The sequence below is a fragment of the Ptychodera flava genome, chromosome 8 (genome assembly GCF_041260155.1).
Source record: "Ptychodera flava strain L36383 chromosome 8, AS_Pfla_20210202, whole genome shotgun sequence".
Classification (NCBI taxonomy): domain Eukaryota; kingdom Metazoa; phylum Hemichordata; class Enteropneusta; family Ptychoderidae; genus Ptychodera; species Ptychodera flava.
Genome location: NC_091935.1, coordinates 36,064,673 through 36,089,091, shown reverse-complemented (window position 1 = coordinate 36,089,091; position 24,419 = coordinate 36,064,673). Strand labels below are relative to the sequence as shown.

General features: G+C 38.4%; 1 protein-coding gene across 3 annotated transcripts in view; it reads right to left on the bottom strand.

The window, feature by feature from the left end:
- The window catches only part of LOC139139198 (uncharacterized), a 120,081-nt gene that overhangs the window by 29,195 nt on the left and 66,467 nt on the right, over nt 1–24,419 (bottom strand). For all 3 annotated transcript variants that reach the window (XM_070708023.1, XM_070708024.1, XM_070708025.1), the window contains exons 4-5: nt 13,974–14,041; nt 13,038–13,193 (exon numbers count right to left, since the gene is read on the bottom strand). In XM_070708023.1, the coding sequence (XP_070564124.1) occupies nt 13,038–13,193; nt 13,974–14,041 (224 nt within the window). The remainder of the gene's footprint in view (nt 1–13,037; nt 13,194–13,973; nt 14,042–24,419) is intronic.

Genomic DNA, 24,419 nt, shown 5'->3' with positions numbered 1-24,419 from the left:
CTAGATCTTTCGCGGGGCCTTTTAAATCTGGAATCAAGAGACGACTAGATGCATTGAAAAACCTGCCGATTTGTCGACTTTTCATCGGCAAGAAGTAAAAATGTCTGAGTATGATTGAGAAGGACTAATGTGCTTTGACCCTACGTCGAATTTTACCGATTTCGATGCTTGCTAGGTGCATTTTTGGCGATTGAAAAAAAGTGTGTGGCAATGAAGTGACAACCCTTGGGTAATGTTAGGCTGTATTGAATTTGCAACGCACATGTATAGTTAGGCAACAACGCACATGTATAGTTAGGCTGTATTGAATTTGCAACGCACATGTATAGTTAGGCTGTATTGAATTTGCAACGCATAGTTTAGGCTGCAACGCACATGTATAGTTAGGCTGTATTGAATTTCGCAGCACATACTTTGTTCTTTTCTGCAAATACTATCAACAACAACAACAACAACAATAATAAAAACAACAACATCATCATCATCGGAGCCTGAGGACCCTTTGATGCGAGCTGTAGTTTGCTCCCCAGGGAGTTGAGTGGTATCATATAAGGTCCAGTGACCAGGGGTAATAATAATTGTAAAGCGCCTTGAGCACATGTACTTGTGGATATGTGCGCTATATAAGAACCCAATATTATTATTATTATTGTACTTGGGCCTCAGCCCAAGTACATTTGTTTTCATTCCGTGGGAAAAAACTCTGTAAGGTATAACCATTCCTGGCTGAGACCAGGGAGGGCAAAATGTCTTGGCTTCATCTTTCTTGGCATAATAAATGGCGTAATGATGTTAACTGAATGGAAGTGCTGCTCTCAGCCAGTCTTGAATAAGTGAGATGTGAATATTAATGCTTCTCTATCTGAGTTTTTGCCACAAAATCTTCTGAATATAATCAAAATGTGCATCGAAATGCAACAATTAATGCACCCTCCGTTTCCTAGGCGATGGCACGACCCTTGCTACATCCACTGGACGAGCCAAAGTGGGAGGGGTAATTTCAGTTTGGTCGAACAAGAGGGCTCGAGACCAGAATTTAACATATAAACTTGAAACATGTTTAATCGCTGACAAGATGTGGACTAGTGTTAATCGAAGTAAAATTGTGAAAAGGAAAGGTTTTATATCCCGGACACAATGAAAAACATTACGACTGGAAACTGTACCCCCAGTTGAGAATAGTAATGCCCACAGCGATGGAGAACACTTATCCTTGAGCTGAGAAAACCAGACCATCATTTCGAAATAGAGCTGCAGATTCGAGAAGCTCGTTCAAAATAGCTAGGTACACCCCATAAAGGGGTGGTTTCGAGTTTTGAGGGCAAATTTCGCCTCCTTCATATAGAAATCGTACGTTTGTTTTTCCAGGAGAACACACCATTTGACACAAAATTTGCATGTAAAGGGGTCGCCAGTAAGCACGTGGTCAAATCTGGCGTAAGAAACAATACGAAATGTTGGGTAAAGCCAGTCCAAAATAAACTGATTTGAACTTTTGTGTTTTGTAATTTATACCACTGCAGTAACATTACCTTTTTTTGACAACATCACACAATGTAATACGTTTTGAAACTGAATACTCCGACGTATTCTGTGTCTCCTTTGCTAAAAAATACGGTATGCCGATTACCATGTAAGGAGATGATGACGTCAAGACAGATTTGTAGTGTGTTTGGTCCTGGATGGTGCACGAAGTTTTGTCAAGGTAGCTTGTGTATTTATTTCCTAAATGGGAGAGATTAGGGTCGATCTAAACGAAGGCCGAAGAATGTTATGATCCTCTAAGCGAGCTGAACTCTAACGCGAATGGTTGGATAATTTGGAGGATGTCTGGAATGATCTCGTCTCATTAAGATTATTTGGCGGTCAGTATTGAATTTCAACTGCGTCACAACAGTTTGCGAAATGAGTATTCCGTCGAACGGTCAACGAACGATATTTTAGAAATCTGGAGACATGGCACATCGCATTTTTATTTTAATATTTTATATTTTACAAAAGATGTAAGAAGCAATGATTTTGTCGAAAATTCTGAAAAAAATATAGGAAGATTTGATCGCGAACACATTTTCACTTGGGGTCAACTAGCTCTGCATACGATGCTGTGTGTTCCGCTACAGCTAATCGCCCCGCTCACCACAGCCCTGCAAAGACCCGTACGCGTACGTAGGGTCGGTGACTTCAAATCCATTTTGGGACTTGACGTAAAAAGCCAAATTACTGCCGAAATTCAGCGTTCTTGGGCCCAAGTTGTATCCCAGCCTACCTCAGCTACTCGATCGCTTCCAAAAATGACAGTCTTTTATTCACTTCTCGTAAATAACCGTCGATGTCGGCAACTCTCTCGCTAGCCCTGCGTACGATGCTGTGTGTTAGCTGTAGCACATAGCATCGTACGCAGGGCTAGGGGTCAACATGGGGTCGCAGCCATGTTGCCTCAAAACTTATTTCTGTCTGCACTCAATACTCAAAAATGTCGGATATGAACCTGAAAAATCGATGCAATTTTGTCAAACTTCGGCGAAATTTCAGCCTATAGACAAAATTTCATCTAGGTAAGGTAAATTTACTGAAATTTGATCGACAATAATCCTGAGCTTGAACGTGACAGCTCGCCTTCTCCGGGAAGTCAAGTATCCAGCTGCTCATACACAGTTGCCCATATGGCCAGGTTTATGAGATTGTTTTCAAGCGACGGCGGCAGACTGTACGGGGCTCTGGATATGAACCTACCGCCGGTGTAGCTGTAATAACTGTTGCGTTGTTTTTAGTGCCCACGGACGAAGTCCTGGGGGAGTTATAGGTTTGGTCATGTCAGTCCGTCCGTCCGTCCGTTCACGCAGATATCTCAGACATGCCCTGGTCAATTTCTTTCAAACTTTGCACAAGAATAGTACCCAACCCCATACAGATGCATGTCGATTTGTTTCACAATGCGATCGAATTTGGCCGTGTTAGAGGACTTTTTAGTTTACACCTCCATAGACTCCCATGTATAAGGCAGTTCTCCATAGACTTTCATGTATAAGGCCAAGAAAAATGAAAGTTTAGTTTCTCATCATATTCATATTGCCTAAAGGATGCAGTGACACATTTTTTTGTCCCCACGGATAAAGTCCAGGGGGCTTATAGATTGGGTCATATCCGTCCGTGAGTCCATCAGTTCACGCAGATATCTCAGACATTTTGACAAAATATCATGTGACCTTGGTGACCTTTGACCTCAAATATACATTATTGTCCATAACTCAGTAACCACAAGTGCTAAACCTTTCATATTTGGTATGATGGGACACCTTATGACGCCACATATTGTACCTCATTAATTATGCGCATATCTAATTTTGAGCGAGCCAATAGAGCTAGAGGTCTGATTTTTGGTATATAGGGATAAGTTAACAATATAATTTGTTTGACAAAACGTCACGTGACCTCAATGACCTTTGACCTCAAATATACATATTTGTCCACAACTCAGTAACCACAAGTGCTACACCCTTCATATTTGGTATGATAGGACACCTTATGACACCATATATTGTACCTCATTAATTATGCGCATATCTTATTTTGAGCGAGCCAATAGAGCTAGAGGTCTGATTTTTGGTATATAGGAATAACTTAGCAATACAATTATTATGACAAAATGTGACGTGACCTCAATGACCTTTGACCTCAAATATATATATATATTTGTCCACAACTCAGTAACCACAAGTGCTACATCCTTCATATTTGGTATTATAAGACACCTAACGACACCACATATTGTACCTTATTAATTATGCGCATATCTAATTTTGAGCGAGCCAATAGAGCTAGAGGTCTGATTTTTGGTATATAGGAATAACTTAGCAATACAATTATTTTGACAAAATGTCATGTGACCTCAATGACCTTTGACCTCAAATATATATATTTGTCCACAACTCAGTAACCACAAGTGCTACACCCTTCATATTTGGTATGATGGGACACCTTATGACACCACATATTGTACCTCATTAATATTCACATATCTAATTCTGAGCAAGCCAATAGAGCTAGATGTCCGATTTTTGGTATATAGGGATAACTTTAGGGTAGAAATCTAAATATGCCCATCTAAATATTAGACATCTACCATCGAGAACAAAAGAAATTTGCTGTAATTTGAATATTTAAGGAGTTTAAGCAATTTCACTATAAATAAAGAACCCCTGCCTCAAACTCCACAAAAGTTGCTAGACATATTTTGCCGTTGTCATGCGATTGCTTCGTTTAATAACCAGTTAATCAAATGCCTAATTGACAGGAGGAAATTCAAGACCATATTTGAATAGTAGTATATATTGTCCTCAAAATTACTCTATCTCGGCCCAAGTACTCATTGCCTTCAGCAATACTGCCTTGTTATTATTATTATTATTATTATTACCAAATTTCAAAGCTATCAGACCAGTACTTTTTGATAAATACATTTTGTGACTAAAAGTGGCAACAATACTATCGGTCACTATATAGCCACTATAAGTCACTTGTTGTCAGACACAGTGAATTACAAAGAGAATCCAGTTTTGGTGTGTTTGGGGTGTATACCATTTCAGAAAAAAGTAGGTGTGATGGGGATGGTTATCATTAAAGTGAAATGGCAGTGAAAGTCATGTATTGGTGTGTTTTGGGTGGGTGTTTCCATGATCCTTTGTGCTGATGTGTATTAGGGGTGGACTCAGCTACAACGGTCTGTTTGGGGGGATTGTGTATACACTCCCAACTACCCACTTTTGATATGGTGTCTTTGATATGTGTATAAGGTGTATAAAATGCAATATGGTGTGATTGTGGTGCCTTTGAAGTACACCCTGGGTGCAACCAAAGGCCAAATAATTTGGTAAGGGTTGGCACTGCTTCTTCTTCTTGTTCTGTCTGTTCCATTCTGCTAATCTCTTCCCTGCAGCCACTCTCCCTGGATGCTTTGTAAGTAATGTAATTTTCTCTATGTTGTGCTGCGGCGTAGCCATCAGAGTTGATGGAGCTGTTTTTGTTTGCGGGGTCGGTGGCAAAGTTGAATCAATTTATTTCGGGTATTCTATTAAACCCGATTTTTTTAAAATCTACATGGTTACCCGTAATTAAATCGTTGGAAACTAGAGCAAGTATGGGGCCCCACGTGTATGCTATCCATCCTGATAATTGTTTTATTTCACTGTTTAGAATAAAATCCTTTTTAAGATCAGTGGCATAGTTTTCTCGGTCATCGATTGGAACTACCTGACTGATTGCGCAGGCTCCTAGGTCTATGAAACTTTGAGTGACGGTATCACTTATAAGAGAACTGTATTTCGCTTCATAGACTTTAAAGGCTTTAATCACCGTTTCATCTCCCATTTTTCTACGTCTCCAACTGAAATCTCCATACCAAAAAATAACTTGCTTTGACCACTTGCGATGACACAGAGTATTTTTTCACGCTTCATCTCTATTATGGATCGGGCATCCGATGCTGCAGTCGGTGCTCGTTCCGAAGGCACTGTCGATGTATTCACTGCTGCCGACGACTTTATTAAATTTTCCATGGTATGCAATATGTTATCCATTCTTAGTAAAAATAAAAAATCCGTTTAAACCTGAACCTAAAATACAGTATTAACACAGTTTGGAATGTCAGGACCGTTCCGATAGGGATTCCGAAGGTAAAATACGGTAGTAGATAATGAATATGAAAATTCTCCTCCATTAAAATCTATCTGGAAATAGAAACACATATAATCATAAGTAAAGACGCATTCCCGGTTGCTTTTCAACTGAATAAAAAACATATACTGATATTACAGCATACTGATATTCCTCCTAAACCGAACGACATAAAACCTATTCTCATGGACTTAGAAATATATGTAACGCCGACAGATAAATTTAGTTTTCATCTGCGGGATATATTCAAAGATAATGTTATCACTCATTGAACAGCCAAAGAAAGTAATGTGTGGTTGGGCGGTCCGCACATGAAATACTGGGACCAGCAATTAAATTTCGCCGTATGGTGCAGCACTACTGGTTGTGGTATATCATTCGCCCATCTCTTGGACAGCAAATTTCCGCCGCAAATACTTTCATTCTGTCATTTTCATGTATTTACAGTACGTCGCATCCTTCATGAAATGGAGGTTGCACTTCCAGACGATACTGGAGGGGTCTTCAAAGCCGGCGACAATCCATACAATCTCGTGAAATATGAACTTCTCTGTACCGAATTTGGAAATATAAGCCCCACGAAGTCAAACTTTCGATATCGCCAAGGGAAGTCGCAGAACTCAGGTCTTGGTTATGGTTACGAATATTACACTAATCGCGGCCCCGCTCGGCAGCCTGGCGCTGTATACAATGGTCATAACTTTTCCTCTCCGCCGACGGAGGCGTTTATTACACACATACCATTTTTTGAAAGAAAAGCCATGTACTACCCGACAAAGACAGATCACAGTATTATTTCTTCAGAAATGATGGATCGGAGGGGCAATGCAATAGATACATCCCTCTGAAGGGAGACTCGGGTCCCCTGAGGGGATTAACAAAGGCCGGTCTCGCCCGCCTTAATGAAAGCCTTGAAGCATATGTATATTGCACACTCGGCGCACATGCGAACATTTGTAGTACCATATGGGCAATACTGGCAGTGCAGAGCAAGTCGAAAAGAATTCGGCGTTCTCCTTGAAGATGAAATTCGTAGTACCGACAAAGTAATCAGTTATAGGCGATATCAAGACACAATAATGAATACTGGTGTCAAACTTGATATGGCCGTTTCGCCCAATTACTTCTCTTGCCGTCTAAAATGGTAATCCTTTCGGGCCCAGCAATCACAGGTTATAATAATGAATTGCAATATGCAACAGAATCTATGGTCTTCAGGGTAAATGGAGATGTAAATACAGAAAGCCGAGAAAGTGCTAAACATGAGATGGATGGGAACGAGGATGCTGTGAAGTGGCAGGACGAGCCGCCTTCGCCTTCGGAACCATTCCTAAAGGGGGCTCCACTAGGGGAACGCTTCGGATCACCGCCTAACACAGCAATCGCTGCTGTTGCAAAAACTGCTAGCGCGGTTCCCATTCACGAATTTGGCAAAATCGGTTTATTATCTTTAGTCATATTCATTACATTTATGTACAGTATATAGATAAACTGTACGCGACCCCACCATTCAACATGATTGTAACTGGACCGACAAATTCTGGCAAAATGGAGTATGTAATGAATCTCCTCACCGGACCGTACCTAGGGAAATTTGAATATGTAGTATTCATTTGTCCAACATTCATGAACAACAAAACGTATAATTAAAAATTCATTTTCATGGATGATAATGTATTTGTGTTTTAGGTCGGACTTGATGCTGTGGATGATACACTAGCCTTAGTACATAAGGAATGGGCCGGTACGAACACTCATAATCCTAGATGACTGCGCCTCGTCCAAAGATATGAAGAAGCGCAGTGACGTTTTAGTCAAACTTGGTTTCAGCTCAAGACACGACGGATTATCTGTCTGGGTTCTGACCCAACAATATACTAGTATCAGTAAACCCTTCAGGGAAAACATACAGATGTTAGTACTTTTTTACACACCAAGCAAGACAGTCAACAAGACTATTATAAAAGAATATGGAATGGAGGTGTCAGAACGGGAGGCCTCGGACCTAGTCAGACAATTGAAAAATACACCATTCAGTAAACTAGTATTTCATTTACGGCAACCGTATGATGTACAATCATGGAACGCTCTGCCGAAGGAACCCGAAGGCCAAAGGCTCCGCCGAAGGCACTCTAAGAGAACTATATTACAACCCGAGAACTGGTATCGGAGGTGTACAAAAATTACATGAGGCAGCGCGTGCTGCCGGATTGAAAGTGACCAAGAAAGAGGTGCAGGACTGGTTGCAAACTCAGCTAACTTATAATCTACATAAACCGGTCCCTCACAGTCGAAGTGGTGGTGGACGGCGCATCTTTGTATCATCGATAGACGCCCAGTGGGAAACAGATCTTGTGGAGATGCCCGTCTCGTTCGCAAAAAGAATAACAACATTCGCTACATGCTAACAGTAATTGATGTACTCAGTAAATATGCATGGGCCAGGCCAATACAGTAAAAAACGGCAGATGACACTCTGGAGGCACTACAACACATAATTAAGAAAAGTGGGAGGCAACCCTACAAACTTCAGACAGATGAGGGGCGGGAATTTACTAACCGGAAAATACAGAAATGGCTGGAGTAGTCGGGCATTCACTGGTTTCACATGTTTAGTGATAAAAAAGCCAGTGTTGTGGAACGATTCCATCGTACTTTGAAGACCATGATGTGGAAATACTCACATACTGACAGACACGTGAATGGCTCTCTATTCTACAACAACACTGTACACACAAGTATCAAAATGAAACCCGTCGACATAACAGAGGACAACGATTTGCAGGCATTTTATACATTATACGGTCCTGAGTTGGCGGCCGCGGGCCTTAATTCAAGCCGGGAGAACGGGTCCAAATTACAAAATACAAGACCACTTTCAGGAAAGGATATTTACCAAATTGAACAGAGGAGATCTTCATAGTTACAAAAGTGGTGTATGCAGCTGGACTGGGAACGCCGCCCGTTTACAAAATAAAAGATCTGAATGGAGAGGAAATACTCGGCACTTTCTATTCCGATGAACTGCAGAGCGTAACTGGCAGAGCTGGCGCCAACAAGCTGTACAGAGTCGAACGAATTCTGAAGAGGAAAAAAGTCAGGGGAAAGAAATACTACCTGATAAAATGGAAAGGTTATCCAGAAAGTTTCAATAGTTGGGTGCCAGAGGAAAATATTATTAGAACTACGTAGTACTTACGTTAGTACTAACGTTAGTACTTACGTTAGTTCTTATGTTAGTACTTACGCGAGTAATTAAGAAAGTTATTCAATAAGTACCACAGAGCAAGTCTTAATTTCTTGTAAGTAGAAAGTGACGATTTACCAACACTATCCGAACTTACAGTTGGTCTAAAAGGATTTTGCCAAAGCAATTAGTTCCGACTGTAGTTGTTAAGGTCCTGGAGGCATATTGTACGTTGAGGGAAGATGAAGCCCTAGATTATGATAAGCTTAAAGTGGCTATACTTAGGAAGTACGAGCTCACCAGAGAGTTATACTTAGTTAAACTCAGAGCTTGCAAACACAAAGATGAAAAGACACTCTGTATGTTGGGTGATTATTGTTGCAAAGACTTTTGACCACAGGATGAAAACAAGTGGGATTCTTTCATTAAGTGGTTACCAATAATGCAAGCGTGGTTTAAGGAAAGGGGTCCCGCAGACTTTAAAGAATTGATAAAACTTGGTGAGAAATATAAATCTGCTCAAACTGGCGCTGCTAGCGATGACACTCAGCGGAAGAGAAGTTTCAAAAGTTTTAACAATAAAACTAAGCAGCAAAGGAGTGAGGGGAAAAAGATTGATAATTCATCCCAAGACAGTGAGAGGTCTGAGTCCTCAGGTGCATGTTATATTTTGGGAAGACTGGTCATATGGCAAGAATTTTCCTGAATAAAGTCGGATAAAAATGCTGGTTCAGCAAATACAAAGATAGTTGGTAATGTCAGGATGACAAAGGTAATGCCATTTGCGCTGAATTCTGTAATGAGTATGTACTTTTGAGAAATACTTACATTGGTTGCTTAGACGGTAAAGCAGTGGGTATTCAGAGAGACACAGGGTGTTGTAAAACTTTGTTGTAAAACTTTGTTATAAAACTTTGTTGTAACACTTTGGTAAAGCCAAAATTTTTACAACAGTCTCTCATATTTGCGTGGCGAGATTTGCAATATCAGTTGTGCAGATGAAACAGTGCACAAAACGCCTGTTGTCAAAGCCCAGATTGAAAGTGACTGGACCTTTACGTATGGCGGTATGGAAAGGTATACCTAAAGATGCTCAGCTAGGTCAGGGTGCGCTTGCCTTGCAGGATCCCTGTGCGTTAGTGGTCACAAGAAGTCAAAAGAAAGTGCAAGATGAGCGTGAGGCTATAGTCAAGAAAAATGAAATGGCGTATGGCGTGAGAGCAAAACCTGTTGATGAATTGCCAACTTTTGTTGAAGCGGAATAAATAGATGATGACTTCGATGAGGAAGTTGAGTCATCTGATGAAAGTAACAGCGCTTCAGGACACATTGACATTGTCAATGAAACAAAAGTGGTAAATGGGTCACATGACAAACACGATGATTCACTGGGTATCTCTAGCTTGTTTGATGAAGACTATTCAAATGTAAATAGTGGGGGTGACTGTAACGATACCTTCAATGATGCATCAGCCCTTGACCAACCGTTTGATGAGAATTCATCAGACATGAGTGACATCAGTGATGATGAGGCAAGTGATGACGTCACATCGAAAGAAAAAAAGAACATTTCCACTGGATTAAAATGTCAGCAGGAATATGCTGAAATATTAAGGTTATAGATCAGGATAAGTTAAGAGAACTTCAACTAGCCGATCCTACTCTTGCCGAGGGGCGAGAGCATGCAGATGCAAGGCAATTGTTGGAAAATCAGATCAAATTTTTCTTGCATGAGAAATTATTGTATCGTAAGTGGATTTCTTCACATAAGGTGCGTGAAGTTAGACTTATTGTAGTGCCTGCAGAATGTCACAATGCATTGCTAAGAGTGTCACATGACATACCTCTGTCGGGACACCTCGGTATTGAAAAGACTAACTGACGGTTGCTACAATACTATTACTGGCCTGGTATTTCCAAGGATGTTGCAGAATACTGCAGGACTTGTGGCCCATGTCAAAAATTTACTAGATGGAGAGCATTTGAGAAAGCACCTTTTGTTTCGAAGCCTTTTACAAATATACCGTTTGAGTTAATCGCAATGGATATTGTTGGACTTTAGAAAAGAACTTGACGTGGAAACAAGATTATTTTAGTCATTGTGGATAATGCAATTCTCTATCCCAAGGCCCTGGCTATTTCACACCAAGAGGCAGAAACTGTTGCGACGGCATTGATACACGTTTTTAGTCATATGGGACTACCTTGTGAAATTCTGTCAGACCAGGGTACAAATTTCATGTCGAATCTTATGATTGATATGTGTGCTAAGTTGAAGGAAATGCTGTGATTGCGCCCCCTTGACGTAATCTTGTGCCGGGAAAAGACTTAGACTGGCTAAATAAGGAAGAGAACAGAGTTTACAAGTGAAACTTCCATGGGTCAACAAGGACAATCCAGACTGATTTGGTTAAACGAAGGCAAGACCCAATGATGGGACAGAATGATAATGAAGATACGCTGAAAGGCAGTCACTAAACATAGAGGTGACTCTTGTATACTGGTTGATATTGGACCATGTTGTTTTGCTGTACAATGTGATCCATTTCAGCGTTCAGTACTTGTCCTAGGTCTGTTCGTGTCAGCTACATACATTTTCTTTCCTGGCATACATCTTACAGCAAATTGATATCTTTGCAAGCCCATATGCCAGGAAAGAAATTGTATGTAGCTGACACGAGCAGACGTAGGACAAATACAACAACACGAAGAACTGAAAGCTGAAACGGATCTCATTGTACAGGCGTGGTCGAAAATTTCCAAGCCGCACCCGACAAGCTGAAAGAGTTGAGAGCCGCCACTTCGCAGGATGAAATCCTTCAAGCACTTGCGTAGATTGTCAAAAACAGATTGTCGCAATACAAGTACCAGATATATGGTCCTGTCAGATCACACTATACTATGAAAAATGAAATAAATAAAACCGATAGACTAATATTTGTTGGTGACGTAATGCTAATACCGACATCATGGAGGAAATGCAGGATAGCAATCATTCACGAGAGCAATGTTATAAATTGCCTGGCCTGGTGTGTTTACAGACATTGAGGTCACTGTAGCCAGATGATCATGTACACCGAATACCGTATGATTACACAACCAGTGTCTACAGCAGATGAATATGACTTCAAATGATGTCCTGCTAACTGGCTTTAAGTAGAAAAAACCAATAGTAACGTTGATGTAATAGTAAGACATAAATATCTTTCACTGGCAAGGAAAGAAGGGATAGTGTTATTGTAATATACCTGTCTTGGGTACATTTCAATTATTTACATGTAAACTGTATCTTATTTTACAACAGGTGAACTCATGATCCTTTCGATAACAAGAAGAAACAAGGATGATCTCAGTATCCTTTTAGCTCGATTACCTATACAATCACACTTTACCGCCCGTTCCATCACATTTACCATTTCCAGGCGCCCCATCCCCTGCGGCTACATCTGCATATTCACTATTGAAAGATTTCAAGGTACTCTTTGGACGTGTGCCACGCTACGTCTCGCTCTCTCAAGTTACAAATGTAAGATGTATAATAACAAGGTCATTACGAAAATACAGCAAAGAATACACTCGGACATCGGCGCCGCGCATCACCCTCCGCTTCAGGGCGGGTAATCGACTGCGCCAAAGTTCTCAAGCATCCTTTGTAGTAGTTTGGTAATAACCTCATATTGTTTTTTGCCCATTATTTTATGGATGTCAATTTAAAATGTGCATATCTTGATGCATTTATCCACAGGGATCTAAATTGCAGTATTACATTAGTGTAACCGTTCATTGCCCTGGAGATTGATAAAAACATTTTACACCAGATATGCATGGCAAGGAAAATCCATATATCAACTTTCCATATTGAAAATCACCGAAATGCATGTATCCCTAAATAGTAATAAATACATGTGTGAATCTTCAAAGATTCAAGCACCAAATACAGGTGACAAAAACATAAAGTACTGTCTTCAGCTATCTTCATTGTGATATTTGCATGCAAAGAAGGTCACGGACAACATACTTGTCCACATGTGCCTACAAGGCATCTCGTCATCTAAGTGTAAGAAACTTGGAGCACTTGAAACATGGAAAAGGCACAATCAAGAAATAGCATGCATATGTATTCCTTGGTGAAAACTCGAAATTCAAGCTGTCATAAGTACCGTTTGCTTTTGCTTACCTTTTGACACCCATTTTGACCATGTGAACCAGATTGTCTTCTTTCTGTTCGGGCCTCTTCAGTCCTTTCCAAATGTAAGCTATCACCTCGTGTTTTTCAAAGCTAGGGACATATATGTCTTTACAGAAAATTATATGTAGATTTATAGTCATCTTCCTGTAAGGTACAAAGAATAAAGAGATAAATTTTAATTATCGGTGAAACGTGATTATTTTCAAGGCTATTTTCATGGCTTGTAGAAATGGACGAAACCACTTTATAAATTGATGTTTATTTTCAAATATACAGTCAAGCAATGTTGGTGGTAGATTTCAAAATAAAATGGAAAATCAAGAATTTCTACATGAAAGAATGCGCTGCATAACGGAGATTTCCATTGTTTTGTTATTAACCCGTTTATTATGTCCATTGTTTTGTAGGTAACCCGCTAATGTCATTAGACTATGAAATGCATTTGGAGAGAAAGCTTCTATAAATGAACTTTGAAAGGAAACGACAATGATTGTGTTTAGTAGGATCATACATCTTTGGAAACTGAAATTTCTCCTTAAGAAATGTAGGCTGCACAAAATTATACAGTAGGACTATTGCCCTTGCGATGTATCTAAAATTCCAGAAGAGAAAACCACATTTTCGTAGACTTTTGAATTGACTAACTGCTATCTTAAATAAATGTAACTACAAAAAATGATAGTAGTCTTACTTCTGCGTAGTCATGTACTATACACCATAATTCGAGGCGTTTTTAGACAGACTCTTAAAACTGATCCAAAGATCTAATTCGATGATTTTTTACTGTAACGTTATTGAAGCAAGAAATGCAATGTGAGCCTAATTACATTTCATGATGATTTATAAAATGTGACCAATCAAAAATCAATACGTGTATGAATGTAGTTTTGTCAATAATAGAGAACACTGCTGACTTGCACTTACTCAGAATTCTCTAGAACTTCAGTGTGTCCTTCAATTGCAGGCAAAGGTTCAAGACCTCCACGTGAGTGCTGAAAATATGATTTGATAAGGAATTAGTCAAGGCAGGGTCATACTCGCGTGCCCAATGCTGCCCGTCAATGATGCTCTCATGAGATAAATGAGCCGCTTCATTCAAATCAACATGGCAATAGGAATCATGTTCTTGAATATATTTAACCGAAATTTAACTTAACACAACTGTATGGCTACTTTTGAATATATATATATATATATATATATATATATATATATATATATATATATATATTCAAAAGTAGCCATACAGTTTAAATTCACTCGAACGGCCTTAATTACAGCAATGATGTATGGTAACGTCATGCAAATGCAAAGGGTGGATCATTATTTATTCTCTAAGTTGGTATCAAGTTAATGATTAAGATATAACAATTATCAAATAGCAAAGAATGAACATCATTAAAGCTCCATAACTGTTAATCATTTATTTACCGAGGCCACTGTTTCTTTGATTTGAAAAATATACAGTCAACTGCCTTTGTTCCCCAAGCAGTACTGATCAAGTACCACCACACCTTAAGTTATTCGGAATCTGATGTGATGTATGATGTCTTTAGGTGTTGTATTTAAATTTTTTTAAAGAAGAGGATATCTTGGCATAGCTTTATGATGGGTCTCATGAGTTTATGTTGTTCTCCTCCTTGAGACAGCATCCTGTTGTACAGGTTGGCATATATATATATAATATATATATATATATATATATATATATATATATATATATATATATATATATATATATATATATATATATATATATATATATATATATATATATATATTATATATATATATATATATATATATATATATATATATATATATATATTGTTATGTAGGTCATTTCCCCCACTCACAACCTGAGTTTAAGTAGTCTAGAACATTCTCAAGGTCACTGCCCTTCACGACCTCACGACCTTGAATTCAATTAGTCATGTTTGGAATGTTCTAGAAATTCAATTAGTTGTGTAAGAGAGATAATTTTAGAGCAGTAATTAGCATGTCAATAAAAGTTCTAGATTGATCTTATATTCTCTTATATAACCACATGAGTATAAATAGGAACCGGCGCAGCTTGCAGTCAGACATTTGGGATTGTGTCTCTTGCGTGATACTCTTTGGAAACTCCAGCGGTATTAATTTCATGACTTTTCAAACCTTCACTGCCACGCTGGATTTATACTGTTTACTTTGTGCAAACAGCCAAAGGACTGTTCATTCATCCGACTGACTGTTACAACTCTGAGACTGGAGCTTTGCCGTCCCAGCTGAGATAAGTAGCCTTGTACACTTTTACAGTTTGTATTCTATCCCTTGACTTAGCAATTAGTTTTTTTGTAATAAATTTGGTTTTTATACAGAATTTGCTGAGTTCACCTTTTGTTCGTTTTCTTTCATGTAACAAGATTTGGGGCTTGTCCGGGATACAAACATTTGAGCCGTTTGACAGGATTTTGCCAGCCTTTTCCAAAATACTGTATATTGTGAACCTGGTGAAATTAATCATGGCGGTATTCAAACCAGACGAATTGATGGAAGACCTTGATAAGGCATTTGATTCCCTCAGAAAAGACAACCTCATTGCACTGGCCAATTTCCTTAAAGTAGAAGTTAAAAGATGTATGCGCAAGAAGGAAATTCAGTACAATATTGTCAAATATTTAGTCAGTGTAGGCAAATTTGATGAATCCATCTTGCATGATTATGAGCCTGAGTCTTCCTTTGAACTCAGAAAATTAGAATTAGAAATGCAGGCAAATTTGGAGCTTAAGAAACTAGAATTACAAATGAAAGAAAGACAGAAAAGAATTACAAATGGAAGAAAGACAGAGAGAAAAAGAATTGCAAATGGAAGAAAGACAAAGAGAGAAAGAGAGAGGAAAAAGAAAAGGAAAGAGAATTAGAAGAACATCGACTACAGGTAGAAATAAAACGTTTAGAGCTTGGACAGTCAGGAAAATTCTTCCCTTCAGACAATTTTGACATCACTAAGCATTTCAGGTTAGTTCCCCTTTCCAAGAAAAGGATGTTGACAAATATTTCCTTCATTTTGAGAAAATTGCTCAGAGTCTGAATTGGCCTGGAGAGTCCTTGCCTATGCTTTTGCCGAGTGCTTTGGCGGGTAAAGCCAGATAAATTTACATTCAGTTGTCAGTAGAGCAGGCTTTAGATTATGATTGTGTGGAGGAATTAATTCTCAAGCATTATGAGTTGGTATCTGAAGCTTACCGTCAGAAATGTAGGGACAAACCTATGTCGAATTTGCTCGAACGAAAGAACATCTGTTTGATCGATGGTGTGCTCCTGAAAAGGTCAGTCAAAGTCACGAAAAATTACGTCAACTTATATTGATTGAGGAATTAAAAAGGTGCATCCGGAGAGAAATCAAGACGTTTATCAATGAACAAAAGGCAGATACATCAGAGGTTGCTGCACGTTTGGTCGATGATTATTCATTGACCCACAAAACTTCATTTGTCAACAAACCATCCAGTCCTTTTTATACTGAAACAATGCAGGAAAATATAAATCCTCCTTTTCATGCAAGAATTTTTCAAACGACAGTAGAAAATCAAATTACAACAGCTCACAAAGTTCAAGTAACACGCCCACACCATCAGATCCCAAGTGTCAATCTCCTTCTGGAACAGTTTGGTACAATTTCTTGTAATTATTGTAAGAAAGACGGCCATTTACTGTCAGATTGTTTCAAATTGAAAAGAAAACATGAACGTCAAAGTGGTCAAAGTGGATCTAAGCACACCGGCTTATTTCTTCATCATCTCAATGTGCAACACACTTTCCGAGGTTAAACCCTCTTATCCTCAATTAATGAGGTCAAAGTCAATTCTTCTCAAGATAGCATTATGGGTATTTTTGAACCATTTATTCATGATAGTTTTATATCACTTTCTAGTGATTTGTCTTCATCTACCCCTGTCAAAATTTTAAGAGATACCGGGGCTTCCCAGTCTCTTTTATTTGCAGATACCCTGCCGTTTTCTGAAATGTCATTTTCAGGTTCTGAAGTTCTTATTAAGGTGGTAGATTGTAATGACTACATTCCCTTTCGGACTTTGTTTCTGGACCTGTGAATTTAGGTATTAGGCCTTTTTTGCCTTTTGAAGGGATTCACCTTCTCCTTGGAAACAACCTTGCTGGGGAGAAGGTCATAACTAATCCACTTGTGACTGATAAACCTAGTTTAGATCAGGATCCAGAGCTAATTGAGCAAGAAATCCCTGCTGTATCCTTCATGTGCTGTTACTCGAGCCATGTCAAAGAAAACTTCCGAGAATCAAAATATTCTCAAAAATGATGTCACAGACGTTGACTTAAATAACACCTTTCTTAGTCAGGTATTTGACACGGATCATTCCGTTATCACTCGAGGATTTGAAACTTCCATTAAAACTTCAGCTGACCAAGGTCAGACATTTTCTAGATCAAATCTCATTCTAGAACAACACAAAGATCCAAATATTTTGTGTTTGTTTGACAGGATTGATGACGAAGGTGAAACTTCAAATAGTCCTGTTTCTTATTATACAAAGTCCGGTGTTCTCATATGTAAATGGAGACCTCCAGATGTCTTGGTTGATGACGATTGGGCTATAAAACATCAAATAGTGGTTCCAAAGTCCTATCGTGCTGAAGTATTGAGCCTGGCTTATGAAACCCCCTGGGCTGGTCATTTAGGAGTCAGGAAAGCTTATCATAAAATTCTCAGTCACTTTTATTGGTCTAATCTCAGGCAGAATGTAGCACATTTCTGTAAAACTTGTAACACATGTTAGATGGTAGGAAAAGCAAATCAGACCATTCCAAAAGCCCCTTTGCAGCCAATTCCTGCATTTCAAGAACCATTTAGTAGAATACTAATAGAGTGTGTTTGGCCCCTACCAAAAACAAGATCAGGAAATGAGTACATGTTGACAATTATGTGTAGTGTACATCTACTCGGTTCCCAGAAGCCATACCACTGAGAAATATAAAGACAAAGACATAGTGAAAGCTTTATTCAAATTTTTCACTTTATTCAGCCTCCCTAAGTGGGAATCTTTCATCAAGTCATGGATCAGCTTGGCACTAAACAGTATAGATCATCCGCCTATCACCCAGAAAGTCAGGGTGCTCTCGAACAATTTCATCAAACTTTGAAAAATATGATTAGAACCTACTGGTTTGACACACAGAAGCAGTGGGATGAAGGAATTCATTTTCTGCTCTTTGCTGTTAGAGAGTAAATTCAAGAGCAAGAGTCTCTTGGTTTTAGCCCATTTGAGCTTGTATTCGGACATACAGTCCTTGGCCTACTTAAGCTCTTTAAAGAGAAATTTCTATCAAACGGTAATGATTGTCTCAACATTTTACAATATGATTCAGATTTTCGAACAAAACTCTCTAAGGCATGTGAATTAGCCAGGGAAACCTTGAGTCATCTCAACAGACTATGAAAGTCAAATACGATAAAACACTTCAAAACAGAAGTTTGAACCAGGTCAAAAAGTTCTTATTCTTCTTCCGGTTCCTGGCAAACCACTCCGGCTCCATGCTCGTTACTTTGGGCCATATCTAATTGATAAGAAATTAAGCGATTGAAATTACATCATAATAACAACACTTGACAGGCAAAAACAAAAACAATTATGCCATATAAATATGCTTAAGCCATATTTTGATAGGAATAATCCTACTGTAACACAACCTGTCAGTGCAGTCAGTTCAAACCATTATCAAAGTAGCGATACTGAAACTGACTTGAGTGAAAATACTCTAAATTCAAAGCTGGGCTCGGTCAGACTCCAGGATCCAGAAATCCTGGAGAATCTTGAATCTACAAAGCTGGCACACCTTCAGCAGTCACAACAGCAACAGTCGAAAGAACTGATCCATGAATATAAACACCTGTTTCAAGATGTTCCAACGAAGACAAACATCATCTATCACAATGTTGATGTCGGCGACAGTAATCCTGTGGAAAACATCCATATAGACTGAATCCAACGAAAGCGAATTATCTCCAGGAAGAAGTCCAAAATTTGCCGAACAATGACTTAATTGAACTAAGTAAAAGTAACTGGAGTTCGCAGTGCATACTTTATGCCAAATTTAGTGCCATTTCAAGTTTTCCCATACCAAACTGCAAGAGACAACTGATGTGCTTTTTCGGTATGGCTGCATGGTTACTACAGAAAGATCTGTTTAAATTTCTCTACAATTACTGACCCTTTCACTAACTTACTTAAAACGAAAGTAAAGTTTGTTTGGCCAGAACCATGCTAACAGACATTTGTTACACTTAAAGCCATACTGCAAAGTGCCCCAGTCTTGTCTGCACCAGATTACAGTTTGCCATTCAAATTAGCTGTAGATGCTGGTGATACGGCTGCTGGTGCTGTTTTATTGCACAAGGATAGAATTGGATAGATCATCCTGTTTGCTACTTTTCATGCAAATTTAACAAATCCCTGAGAAACTACTCTACAATTGAAAAAAAGTATTTATCTTTGATATTAGCTTTACAGCGTCTTGAAGTTTATGTTACTTCTTCAAATCAGTCAATAGTAGTTTATATTGATCACAACTCCTTGTTTTTCTGCAGAAATTAAAAGGCAAAAATCATTTATTTATTTATTTATTTATTTATTTATTTATTTATTTATTTATTTATTTATTTAGGTAAACCATAGGGCATAAAGCCCATTTACAGGCACCTAGAAAATAAAACTTAACATATAAAAAAGAAAACTATTCGCAAAAAAAAAAGTGATCTCGCAATCATAACAAACTAACTAACAAACAAAGAAATATTTAAAAACAACAATCAAGGAAACTAGTAAAAACATGCACCCTGCAGTGCTTGCCGAAAGGTGAAAGTAGAACTAAATAAATCAAGATTTAATTGATCTTTTAAAATTCCATTGATAGTATTTAAGCTTCTTAAATTGGAGAGTGTTTCCTGAGATTAATTCTAGAGGCACTGATGCGGAAAATGTAGCTATTACGCAGCTGTCTGCATGGTACGTTAAAAGGTATTTTGTACAAAATGGACGAGCAATTATAGTGTGCATGACAAGTTTGAAACAAAAATGCCGTCTAAAAATTTATGCCTCGTTACCAGTGGGGGAAGCTTAAACCTGGTACTGAGAGAATAATACTCTGCTGAAGTATATTGCAGATTTGATTTAAAGCATAAAATTTAATAAACTTTTGCTGCACTCGTTCGATTTTATCAATTTGTGTTACTTGCCATGGAGACCATATAACACTGCAGTATTCTAGGTGGCTTCTCACGTGGCTCACATACAAAGACCTCAGAGTAGAAATATTTGAAAAGTTAGCGCATGTACGCTTAATAAAACCCATCATTCTAAAAGCTTTTCTAACAATACTATCAATGTAAGTGTTAAAACACATGTTCGAGGTAAGAAGAATACAAGATCTTTAACACTATGAACGCGGGCCAGTGGCCCACCAGCAATACTGTAATTGTAGGTGATCCGATTCTTTTTGTTTGTAAATGTAATGATGCTGCACTTTCCGACATTAAGCTTTAATTTCCATGTATTGCACCATTTGTAAACATTATCAATGTCTGCTCGGAGGGAAATACAATAATTTGTGTGCTAATTGTGCGAAAAAATTTAGCGTCGTCAGCATACATTGAGCACAGTGATGATGATCCATGGCAATGAACAATGTCTGGCAAGTCGTTGACATACAGAATGAACAAAAGTGGCCCAATTAATGAACCTTGGGGTACACCTGACGTGACATCACATGGTGATGACATGTGACCATTGATAACTACACGTTGTGTTCTGTTACGGAGGTACGATGTAAGCCAGGACAAAACGCTGCCGGTGAAACCATATCTGCTCAGTTTATGTGACAATAAGGAATGTGATACAGTGTCGAAAGCCTTACTGAAATCAGTATAAATGCTGTCTACCTGAAATTTCTGATCGATAGCTCCTGTAATAAAATCAACATATCTTACTAAATTTGTCTGAGTTGACCGACCTTTCATAAATCCATGTTGGGATTCTGAAATATATTCCCTGACATGGGGAAACAGGCGAGCATAAACTACTTTCTCAAAAACTTTAGATACTAATGGCAAAAGAGATATTGGACGGTAGTTAACTACCTTTGATTTGTCCCCTGATTTATAAACTGGTGTAAAATTTGCAACTTTGAATGCTTGAGGAAAGACTCCCAAATGCAAAGACCTGTTGAAGATGATACATAATCCGAGTAGCAAGTTCATGAGAACATGCTTTCAGGATGACACTAGACAGAAGATCTGGCCCTACTGCTTTGTTAACATCAATAATATTTAGCTCATGTAAAACATCCTGATAGCTTAATGATATGTTTAAAAGCTGGTCTGTAATCCTAGGATGAAATGGTGGAAATTCGATTGCTGAGATGGAGTTTAATGTTACAGGAGTTTAACAATGATATTAGACATATCAAGGGCAGAGACAATTTCAGTTCCAAATATCTATCAGGAGGGTCATCCAAGTCAATTCCAGCTGCCCAAATTTCTCGGAAAGGGATTTTGCACCGATTTAATGTGTAGACATGCCAAGTGGATCAAATTGCATAGCAATCTTCATCAGGAAGTTGCGTTAAGTGAAAACAAACTCATCAATGGTAGATTGACCTGAAATGTAATGTGATTGATTATGGTTGTGGTGATATCTGTATCCTCTTTGGGCCATCAAGAGTCTTCATTTTTATTGGGTTGTTGTCAAAGTCTACTTTAAATCCCCTGTCTTCTGTGGGTATCTGTGCCAACACTGTTGCTGAAATCGATAGCCACTTGTGAGCATGCATACAAGCTTTCTCCCAAAGTTCAGATGGCAATCGATTAAGTTCGATGCCTTGTTGATCATTCATTACAGAGTCAACACTATCATTAGTCCATGTCGATTTTAACACTGTTCCTGCAGCCAATTGAAACTCTTCTTCATTTGCTTTTGCTTGTATTTGAGTGACAAACTGCTTGAAATGGTGAACAGTTTACTCTAAAAGACTTACCGCTTGATCCATATACCACCAGTGATTTGTCTGTTTCCAACTCTCTCCGTAAGGAATCTATAATATGGCCGGCCTTGTGGTGCTATCTATATCTTCAAATACGTTTCAAAAATATCAGAAGCCAGTGTAACTGGATTTCTCCGAAAACGAAGGACGACATCAAAGAGCTCATTTTGTACTCTTCATCATTGATGAATAGCATCATTATGAGATACACCTTTATACAAAGGTGAAGGATCAACTATAATGCAAGTCTTTCTTATATGAAGTGAGGAGAAACCGTTTGGTCAAGTTCTCTTCAGACGACTTGATCTTATTCATATACTGTTCAATATTTGCTACATAGGCTTTTGCAATGTCATCATCCCTTAACATACTTTCCTCAGTGTTCTGTAGACGTTGTTGTGCCATTTCATGGTTATTTGCTTGTTTTGGGACATTTTTTCTCCACGGTTAGCTACTTGGTATCTTCCATCTACAAATCTGAGCACCTTTTATCTTTGTCTAACGAAAGTTGGTCTTCATGACTAAGTTAAATATAAGTGTTCTCTGCGGTTTTTCTGCTCCATAAATTGCCTAAGAGTATTGTCAATTTCCGCAAGTTCTGATGAGTACTTAACCAAAGTACGTCACCTGGTATACTGCATTTAGTATTGCCTAGAAATGTTCAACCTAGAGGAGTAAGTCTAGCTATTGCCTCCCCATGTTATCCTCTGGTGTCTCGAAAGGAATAGTGAAGATAGCATAGTCAGTACCAGTAAGAACATCAACTGCCGAATGTGGAGCAAGCTTTGGAGAGTTTATACAATTAAGATGTTTTCATCTTACTGCATACTTATTCCAACCCGTCAGTTCCATATTGCCTGTTACTTTATATGTACTGAATGTCCTAACATTAATATCAACTCTACAATATACGCTTTCAAGAAAAATTTAACCTGCATTGTCTCAAAATTTTCTATATGTCCATTTAACACATGGATAGACTGTACCTTTTAGGCTTACTTTGCAGAACAAAATCAACAGCAATGTCAGCATGAATGTAAGTCTTCGTACCAACATCATCTAATCGTACATTTTGCTTTAATTCTTCGATTGAGTTTTTAAAGGATGACTGGAACAGTACAAAGTGCCATAGAACATTCTTGCTAAGGAATGTTTTACACCATTGTGGTTGATGGTCATTGATCTGATTTGTGTTGATGTTCCTCCTCTTTGAAGGATGCAGCCATATTGTTAGAAGTTGCAGCATCTCTTTGCGCTGAAGCAATGTAAGACATCACCTTTTTGCCACTATCATAAATCGTACCATTCTCTGTTTTTTCGGATTTGCATGCCAGTTCTGAATACTATTTCTATATAACAGAGTATTATTGGTGTCACTTCAGCCATTTATACCACATAGGACACATTTTATCATATTGAGCATTTCTTAAACAAAGATAACACAATATTGATGGCTTTGTAAAGTCCCGTGTGCCACCGACATCATTTATCCAGTTTATCACATTTCCAGACAACATACTGATTGTTGCAAACTTCATAGAGTCTGTGTACATTTCTTGACCTATTTTTGGAACTTTGCATCACTTTTAATATGTCCAAAGATTGCTTTATTAGTGTTCTTCGGATTTTTACACTCACCAATAGCAGCCTTGTAGTTTAAGCCCTCCACAGTATCAAATGTAATAGTTTAGAATTCTGTCTCTTGATTGACCTACTTTGTCAGAACGTCTACAGTTTCTGTTTTCCCCTTTCAAATGGCCATTGACGATATTATGACAGTCATCCTGACCTAACTCATAATATGACTGCAATGTCTAACAAAATCAGCAAACTTCTCAACATGTCTACGATGACCTGAACATATTGGTCTAAAGTTTTGAAGTTCTTCAATTTGAATTGCAATCTTGCGACGTTTTCCTCCATACTTTCAATTAGTTTCGTAAACAGTAGCTGAGTGTCCATGACTTACTATAATTTGAGTGCTTCATCATAAAGGCACTGACGCGGTTGTAAAGGTTAGTTCTTTGAATGGTGGGAGCTTAGCCAACACGCAGTAAAAGCTGCTCTCCAACTTTTGTATGTACGTTTATCACCAGAAAACATACGAATCGATACTCGCTGTAATTGATTCCTGGGATCGTGTTCAATAGCAGTTGAAGATGCTGGCTGGTTTGCCACAATATTAATGTTTGCAGAATAAAGAGCATTGAGTGTTTCTGATGTCATATCATCGTCAACATTCACAACATTTGGATCAGTTTGTTTATACCTTGATAATCATATGAAAACACCATATCTATTTTATTTTCATGATGT